This window comes from Manis javanica, chromosome 10 (assembly GCF_040802235.1).
Source record: "Manis javanica isolate MJ-LG chromosome 10, MJ_LKY, whole genome shotgun sequence".
Lineage (NCBI taxonomy): Eukaryota > Metazoa > Chordata > Mammalia > Pholidota > Manidae > Manis > Manis javanica.
Genome location: NC_133165.1, coordinates 82,513,713 through 82,523,998, shown reverse-complemented (window position 1 = coordinate 82,523,998; position 10,286 = coordinate 82,513,713). Strand labels below are relative to the sequence as shown.

Below are 10,286 nucleotides of genomic sequence, written 5' to 3'. Positions count from 1 at the left end.
ATGGTAATTAGCAGTTAAAGATGTTATTGAATAAAAGGAGATAAAGGTACGCTTGCCCTTTTTCATTTGATTTTTATTTTGTGTAAAGTCCTTTGTTGTATATCACTGCGGAATATTCAATTCTCTGAGGACATTGTCCCCACTGCTGCCTGTTTCAGGGTCTTTGCCAAAAGATTACACAAAAGATTCATAAATAAGTCTGGATCCTAATTCATCTGGGACTTGGGTCCACATATGAGCCATGCAAAGCTTTCCTCGTCCTTCTAACCCTCAGGATGTTCGGGGATAAACAAGCAACTGAAACCAGTATGTCTGTAGTCTTTGTGAGACTAAGAAAATTTTTTTCTTTAAGAAACAGTTTGATATATTTTACCAAGATCAATAGATAGTTAATTGAATTGTGCTAAAAAGAAACAAGAGTTTATAATTTTAAGTTAATTGAAGATTTTGTTAGTGCTGGATCTGTTTATCAACAAATGTTAGGTTACCTAAAAATAGGTGAAACGAAGGACTTCTGGAAGCAACCTTGAATTGGAAATCATCAGCTGACATAATTTAAATTCCTGCAGTTTTTTAAAAGACAAAAGAAGGAAACATATATCAGTGAAACAATAGTGTCTCTTAATTTTTTCAAGATATTTAGGAGCAAGGACATGGCTAAAATTTCGAGACCTGTGTAAAGCACAGTGTGTGTTAAGACTGAAGAAAAGAGACGTACGTGGGTGTAATGTTTCTTTTTCTATGTCTCAAGTCTCTTATTCTACTTAATTATTTTAATTGCTAAATCTATTGCAACTATTTGTTTAATTTATTGTTAGTTGTGTGATATTCATATTCAGGGGAGTGCCCAGCTCATCCTAAAACATCTAAGCAGGGACATCCTTGCATTCTTTACCAAAACCTGAAAACTCTTAGGTATTTACTATGGGAAATGGGCAGATGGTGTGTACAGAGTATCTCCTATTTCTGAAGGAAAGGACATTTTAAACTCATTAAATGAAACCTTTACATAGCCAGTTAATTAGAATTTGCATAATGATTGATGTGGTTTCTCATCAAATTATTTATGGCCTTTAAGATGTGTTGGAGAATGAAATCATTTTAGAAGGAATTAGTGTAGTTATTTGTTGTTAAAGTAAGAATCAACCACAGAGCATACAATGGTCCAAAAGCAGAATTTAAGAGTTTTATTCTGTGGTGTTCATATATTTCTGGCAAGTGTATTGAGTAAATATGGATAGAATTCAATAAAGGAAAACTATTTCTCTGCCAAGCACTGATAAGTTAGGTAATATTTTTTTTTTGCCTCAATGTAGGTATTACATATATGCTGAGTACATAGTCAGGTCAGGGTGTGATTTAGGAGCCACTCAGAATATTTCCTACACCAAACATAAAAGCCACCAAGAATCTCCTAAATTAGAATCAAGATATGGCAAAAGTAAGAGTTGTCAGAGTAGTTTTAAAATTGAGTCCACATAATAAATATTATAACTTACCCAGGCCTGGGGATAAATATTACCTTGAATTAAATCTATATCTTAGTCTCCTACAGCTCTGAGGTTATTACATTAAACAAGAAGAAAATGCTGTTTCCAACAAATTTTTTACATCCGCTATTAAGCATAAAGTGTGGCAAAAACACAGAGAAAGTTCTTAATGTGGCTTGGGAGATTTGGAAGGACTTCTCTGAAGAGTTAAATAGAAACAGAGGAATGAATTACAAAGACCCAGGTATAGGTCAGAATCAGCATAATGGATATAATAAGGGGTAGGGGAAAAACATAAATGATTATGCAAAATTTTTTCCAGACAGGTAGTACATATAAGATGACTTGTGCAGTGGAACAGGCTTTGACAGCATTGGTAGAGGAAACTAGGAATATCTTGTGTCACACACAACTGTTGTGTTTTTAGTTCATTCAGGAAAAAAATCCTACAAGCAGAAAGTGACAATGAGGAAAATCTTGGTTATTGATAAGGGAAATATTCTTAAGGGAAGTAGTATACCATGAGCTAATCTATTCCAAAGTGCAAATTAAAATAATAGTGCACATTTTAAAAATTCTCATGGAAGATTCTATTTTCCTTGGACTACATTATTCTAAAAATTCCATAAAAACATTATTTTTTTTTGAAATACAGTCATGACCATTTAGTAGGCTATAAAATCAACTTGATAATACATGTATTTATTTTTAATGAGATACATTAGAACATAAACATCAGAGACTAGAGAACCTAAGGGTTAGTTTTTTGTTTCCAATATATGTATTTAAGTATTTGTGTAGGTGTGAGCAGGTACACTGGGCTGCAATATAAAATATCTACCTTACCATATGTTGTAGTAAAAAACATTTGAAAGCCAGGTTTATGATCCACCTAATGATATGCTTTCAACAGAGCCAAGAACATGAATTATTTTTAAAACTCATTATCAAGAAAAACAAAATACACATAAAATACATTGCTTAGCTTTTTTGAACAAAACCCATTGTAAGACAATTTTTCCACTCTCTACTCAGATCTTACTTCCATTGCTTTTACATGCAGACTGGGAAAAAGACAGGACCCAGGAATGAGAAACCACACATCTCTCACCAGTTTCATCCTCCTGGGATTGACAGATGACCCTCAGCTACAGATTCTGATTTTTATATTTCTACTGATCACCTACATGTTGAGTGTAACTGGAAACCTGAGCATCATCATCCTCACGTTAGTGGATTCTCACCTTAAAACTGCGATGTACTTTTTTCTCCAAAATTTCTCTTTGTTAGAAATCTCATTCACTTCTGCATGCATTCCTAGATTCTTATACAGTATATCAACAGGTGACAGGACTGTTACATATAATGCTTGTGTATGCCAACTATTTTTTACATACGTTTTTGGAGTAACGGAATTTTTTCTCCTGGCTACCATTTCCTTTGATCGATATGTAGCCATCTGCAAACCCCTGCATTACATGACTATTATGAACTACAGGGTCTGCAAAAGGCTAATCTTCTGCTGTTGGGTGACTACTCTGCTGATCATATTGCCACCACTTAGCTTGGGACTGGACCTGGAATTCTGTGCCTCTAATGCCATTGACCACTTTGCATGTGATGCTAAGCCAATATTGAAGATCTCATGCTCAGATACATGGTTCATAGAGCAGATGGTGATTATCTGCTCTGTGATGGTTTTTATTGTGACTCTGGTGTGTGTGGTTCTGTCCTACATGTACATCATCAGAACAATTCTAAGACTCCCCTCTGCCCAGCAGAGGACAAAAGCCTTTTCCACCTGTTCTTCCCATATTATTGTGGTTTCTATCACCTATGGCAGCTGCATCTTTGTTTATATCAAACCTTCAGCAAAAGATGAAATGGCCATTAATAAGGGAGTATCCATACTCACTACTTCCATTTCCCCCATGTTGAACCCATTCATTTACACTCTGAGGAACAAACAAGTGAAACAAGCGTTTAATGACTTGGTCAAAAGATTTATATTACTGTTAAAGAATTAGGGGAATATTGATGTCCAGATCCCTAAGCACTTTTTCTTCTGTTTCTATGTAACTTTGTCTTTTCCTCATCTATATTTGGCCTTCCTTTCAGTACTGACCCTTGTCAATTTACCACTTTCATCTCTGTATAAAAAAGCTTCTTTCAGATGATAATTGTAATGAAGAAATATGAGATTAGGTGTTTCAGGAAATCCAAACTGGACTTCCCTCCTAAGATTTCCTTACCATTGCTGAAAGGATTGGGAAATTTACCTTAAAATATTAGTAGAATAGTGAACATTGTCACTCAAAAGAAAGCACACACACACAGAAAAACAGAAACAAAACAAAAACCTTACTCAAATGAGACAGGACTTAATATTGAAAAGAATCAATACTTTTCTAAGTGTAATGAGGTAAAATTTCATACATGCAAAATATTTTTCATGTAGGGAATGTGTATAAGATTTATGATTTGAAAGAAGATTTAATAATGGGGTATCTTTAAAATCACTTGATTCACATATTATTTTATTGACTGGATCCTGTCCAATATAAAAGTTATTTAAAATTTGCCAAAGGGACATGATTTAAGTTACAAGGAGGAGAGAAATGCACTGGCAATTCCTGTTTAAGATAAATCCTTCACTGAAGTTACATAAAACAGATTAACATTGATATTCCAATTAAAATCTTAAATCTTGAATGTAGAGCATTTAAAAAACAGATGACAGCAAGCACAAGGTAACTAATGTAGGGCTAGAAGAGTGATAAATAATCAGTAAGTCAAATATACTGGGAATGAAAAAAAGAATAAAATGTGAATACAAATATCAATGAGATGATTTTCTATTTATTTTAAAAGGAAAAACGACTGTTGAAGAATCCAAATTATGCACCTAACAATAATTCCTTTAAGGAAGACTTGCATTTCATTACTGAATGCATTATGCACCAACTTCCACTTCTATAGTTGAACATAGCAAAATTTCCTTTGATTCTTGTTCTCGTCCTTCAGGCCACTTCTCATACTGTCACTTACGCAGGCAGGAATTGTACCCTCATTTTTCTACTTCCAAACCCAAAGGGCCCTCCAGTTAAAATGACATTCCCACAGGAATTTTTTGGTGACCTTTTCTTATGATTGCACCAACAGTACCACCAGGCCTTAGTCAGTCTGACTCATTCACACTAGTGTCATCACTTACCCGGTACTTTCATTCCTTACCAAACTGCATTTCATCTTTACTTGTTCTTCTACTCTCAGTGGCAAATGCCTTGGAGAATCTTTGCTTCATATGTCAAATTCTAGAATGCTTTATGCCTGGTGCCTAGAGAAATATTAGTTACATAAGGGATAAGTTACCAACATGATGATTTGAAGCTTCAGAAGATGCAAATGAGAACTAACATATGAAGAGAAAAAACACTGAAGTAACAATGACTTGAATCTGTGAATAACAGATAAAGAATGGCATGACTGTAAGAAAGAATCCTGTTAAAATATTTATTTTTAAATATCTAAAGGAAATAAAATGTAAGCCACAATTTGTAGAAAATGTATATTGATAAACCTGAAAATAATCCTACAACATATATGTGTATTCATAATTTACACTGGAGAAATGTGAAGAAATCAAAGTTTAAAAGCATGAATTATTGAAAGGGGATTAAACATTATGGCATGAGAAGTGAGACAGAAACCTTCTCTCAAAACCACATGTAATACGAAAATACACATATCTTCTCTGGGACAAAAGAAAGGCAGGCAGTCTGAGAGACTTCCTAACAGCAAGAGGGCTGCTAAAGGGGCAAGGAATGCAGAGAGCTTGCTGCTCAGGAGAAAGGACAGGTGGACAAAATTGGGCACACTCTGCCCAGAAAATTAGGAACTTTCAAGAGCTATAGGTGCTCCATTCCCCTTCCGGGTTACCCAGCTTCAAGGCCTCCCACCATAGTATGCACCCCACTGCACCTTCCTCCTGGCTGGCAGCAGCTGGCAAACTGGCTACCCCTGCTCTTGTACCAGACCAGCCAGGGGGAATCCCAGCCTATTGCAACTACAAGCACAAACCATAGAGGATTCTACCTGCATGCTTGGCCCAATGGCCTTGGCAATGGAGACAGGTGCTGCACTGAGAAGCAGGAAACAGGTCTTTCTTCCTGACAAGCAGCAGTGCCACTCACCTGCGACCCCTGCCATTGCTCCAGGGACTGAGTAGGTCCAGAGAGTAGAGCTTCTGGCACTAGAGGGCACCATATACAAATATGAAATGCCAAAGGAAACTGGTTCAAACCAAAATCCCACAAACACCGTAAAAGCGCCAAGTGAAACTGAATTTATCAATCTTCCAGAATGAGATTTCAAAATTGAAATCATAAACATGCTCATGGAGGTATAGAAAAATATTCAGGATCATAGGGAAGAATGAGATTCAATCATTAAAGAATACAGTATCTGAAATGAAACACACAATGGGGGGATTTTAAAGCAGATTAGAAAAAGCAGAGGAGATAGTAAATGAAGTAGAAATCAGAGAAGAGGAATACAAAGATACTGAGACACAGAGAGATAAAAGGATCTCTATAAATAAAAGAACATTGATAGAACTATGCGACCAATCAAAACAGAATAAAACATTTGCATTATAGGGATACCAGAAGAAGAAGAAGAGAGAGAAAAAGGATAGAAAGTGACTTTAAGGAGATAATTGATGAAAACTTCCACAATCTAGGGAAGGAGTTATTCTCTCAGGCCATGGAGGGGCACAGATCTCCCAACACAAGGGACCCAAGGAAGACAACACCAAGACATATAATAATTAAAATGTCAAAGATCAGGGATAAGGACAGAATATTGGAAGCAACCAGAGAGAGAAAAAACATAACATAGAAAGGAAAATCCATCAGGCTATCATCAGACTTCTCAGCAGAAACCTAATAGGTCAGAAGGGAGTGGCAAGATATATTTAATACAATGAAGCAGAAGGGCCTCGAACCAAAAATACTCTACTCCACAAGATTATCATTTAATTTGAAGAAAGGATTAAACAATTTTCAGATAAAAAGCTGAATTTAGCTCCCACAAACCATCTGTCCAGTGTATTTTGGAGGGACTGCTGTAGATGGAAGTGTTCCTAAGGCTAAATAGCTGTCACCAGAGAAAATAAAACCACACTAAGAAACTAGAACAATTAATTACTAAACAGATGCAAAATCAAATCAACTATCCCCAAAGTCAATCAAAGGAATAGATAAAGAGTCCAGAATATAATATCTAATATATTAAGAATTGCGGAGGAAGAAAAAGGAGGAAGAAAAAACAGAACCATTATATTCTGTTTATAATGGCATACTAAGTGAGTTAAATTAGACCATATAATAATGAGGAAGTTACCCTTGACCTTTGATAACCACAAAAGTAAAGCTTGCAATGGCAATAAGTACATACCTATCGATAATCACTCTAAATGTAAGTGGTCTGAATGCACCAATCAAAAGACATAGAGTCACTGAATGGATAAAAAAACAAGACCCAACTATATGCTGCCCACAACTGCTCACTTCAAATCCAAAGTCATACAAGGACTAAAAGTGAAGGGTTGGAGAAAGATATTTCATGCAACTAATAGGGAGAAAAAAAACAGGAATTGAAGTACTTGTACCAGACAAAATAAACTTCAAAACAAAGAAGTAACAAGAGACAAAGAAGGACAACATATAATGATAAAGGGTCAGTCAAACACAGGGATGTAATCATTATAAATATCTGTGAACCCAACACAGGCACATCTACATATGTGAAGCAAATATTAACAGAATTAAAGGGGGAAATAGAATGCAATACATTCATATTAGGAGACTTCAACACACCATTCACTCCAAAGGACAAATCAACCAAACAGAAAATAAGTAAGGAAACAGAGGCACTGAACAACACATTTAGAAGAGATGGACCTAACAGACATCCACAGAGCCCTCCATCCAAAACAGCAGGATACATATTCTTCTCAAGTGCACATTGAATGTTCTCAATAGATCATATAGTAGGCCACCAAAAGAGCCTCAGTAAATTCAAAAAGATTGAAATTGTACCAACCATCTTCTCAGACCACAAAGGTATGAAATTAAAAATAAATTACGCAAAGATAATGAAAAAGCCCACAAACACATGGAGGCTTAACAACATGCTCCTAAATAATCAATGGATCAATAACCATATAAAAACAGAGATCAAGCAATATATGGAAAGAAATGACAACAATAATTCAACACCAAAATATCTCTGGGACATAGAAAAGGCCGTGCTAAAAGAGAAGTATATTGCAATATAGGCTACTCGGGAAAGAACAACAATCCCATATGAACAGTCTAAATTCACAATTAATGAAACTAGAAAAAGAACAAATGAGGCCCAAGTAGAAGGAGGGACATAATAAAGATTAAAGCAGAAAAAAAATAAAATTGAGGAGAGAAAAACAACAGAAAGAATCAATGAAAGCAAAAGCTTAGTCTTGGAGAAAATAAACCAAATAGATAAACACCTAGCCAGACTTATCAAGAAAAAAAGAGAGTCTATGCACATAAACAGAATTAGAAAGGAAAAATCACTAAAGACATCACAGAAATACAAACAATTGTTAGATAGTACTATGAAAAATTATATGCTAACAAACTGGATAATCTAGAAGAAATGGACAACTTTGTAGAAAAATACAATTTTCCTAGGATGACCCAGGAAAAAACAGGAAATATGAACAGACTAATTAACAGCAATAAATTGAATTGGTAATCAAAAAACTACCTAAGAACAAAATCCCTGGACCATTGAATTTTATCAAAGACTCAGTGAAAACATGCTACCCATCCTCCTTAAAGATTTCCAAAAAGCAGAAGAGAAGGGAATACTTCCAAACTCATTCTATGATGCCAGCATAAGAATAATACCAAAACCGGGCAAAGACACCACAAAAAATGAAAACTACACATCAGTATCCTTGATGAACATAGATAAAAAAATAATTAACAAAATATTAGCACCTTGAATTTGAAAATACATCGAAAAGATCATCCATCATGATCAAGTAGGGTCCATTCCTGTGATGCAAGGATGGTACAATATTTGAAAATCCATCAGCATACACCATATCAACAAAATGGACAAAACCACAGGATCATCTCCAGAGATGCTGAAAATGCATTTGACAAAATTCAACACCCATAAAAGAAATATCTGTGAGTACTAAATTTTAACAAAATTAATTTTATTAGCAAAGTATGATAAAAGTAAAAGGTAATATATTTATATGATATCCATTATGAATATTAAAATAATGGTAATAAATGATGCTAATTGGATTATATACTATAAAAACTGTAAAATTACATTAAAAATCAGATAACAAATATAGAGAAATAAGTAATAAGTGGAAATGGAAAAAGAAGTAAAAATCAGAGTAGTGGAGAAAAGGAAAAATGGTCTTTAGTCTGGATGTTCAATCTCATTGAGGAAATCCTGCCTCTAGGCATTTTTCTAATTGCTAATCATCTGTTCTGTGTAGAGCCTCCTCAGGGGAGCCCATCAAGAACATAGAGGGTCCTGCATGGATTTCTCAATATTTAAGGGTGTATGAGAGAAAGGTTCTCCAATTTTTAGTCCCCACTGAATACCAAAACTGTTCAGTGGCCTTCCACATCTCAACCAGATGAAAGCATCTGGGCAGGTATCCTCACCCTATGGCTACCTCAGATTTCTGAGATATTTAGGTTCTCTGATTCTTTGATTCTGCCATAACCTATGTTATTAATCCATCATCTTAAATCCAGACAATATATATACTTCAGTTAATATTTTACTTTTGCTTTTTTCCCCAAGTGGGAGTTCCTTAGCCTATGTACACCACTACATGACGGGTGTAGAGTTCAACTTCTGAAAATCAAGTCCTCAGTGATACAAGTGAATGCAACTACTGTCACACCACTGATTTCTGACTGCTTTAACCAAAGGTGAAAAATCATTTTCTATTCAAGCCTGGTTTATCCTCTGGGCTCATAGCTTGGTCACAAATGTACATGTTATCCATTATATTAGTTTTCAGGACCATAGTCTGGTTGCTCTTTGCTACTATTTAGTCACACATTATCTCAACGTGAGATTTGAACAAATGATAAACATGCTCATGATTCAGATGAGTTTAAATAGTTCTTTCATTCATGATAAATACAGATTGAAGAATATGGCTAAGATGAGATGAGATGAGGGAGGTTGCTTAAACTAGTTTGACTTTCCTGCCATGTTAGAAGCCAAACAATTCTGCTATCATTAGGCAATGACACTGTCTCTGAGAGCTGACTCAGTGGTGAGTAGAGGTAAGAGGGCAGTGTCCTTGCCTTACACATAGCCAGTTATGAATAGCAATTTATTCTAATCTCATCAAGCAGATAAATTTTGTAGAAAATTATTCAATAACCTAGGCTTTGCAAATATTCTTGGGTGGGGATTTTTTAACATTCATAAAAGGAGACAAGAGACAATAATTACCAGACATGTACTCATTGTCTGGTTTCCATGGTTATCAATATATTAAAAATACTTTTCTCTATCACTCTCTGATATTTTATGTTTTGGCTGGCATTATGCCTTATACCTTTCACCCACACATTCATTACATTTCACCCACAAGTTTATCTGTAAATATGGCTAGCTGATAAGGAAAATTTCTTAATAAGAATAATACCATTATAACATCCCACATATCAATATTATCAATAAATCATAATAGATTTTTAT

The 10,286-nt window shown here is 35.0% G+C and overlaps 1 protein-coding gene across 1 annotated transcript; it reads left to right on the top strand.

Annotated features, from left to right (window-relative positions):
* The first annotated feature begins 2,578 nt into the window (after positions 1 to 2,578).
* Positions 2,579 to 3,517, top strand: LOC140843782 (olfactory receptor 6C2-like). The gene has a single exon (XM_073214206.1). It carries the CDS (start codon positions 2,579 to 2,581, stop codon positions 3,515 to 3,517), a length of 939 nt encoding a protein of 312 aa, XP_073070307.1.
* Positions 3,518 to 10,286: the final 6,769 nt, after the last annotated feature.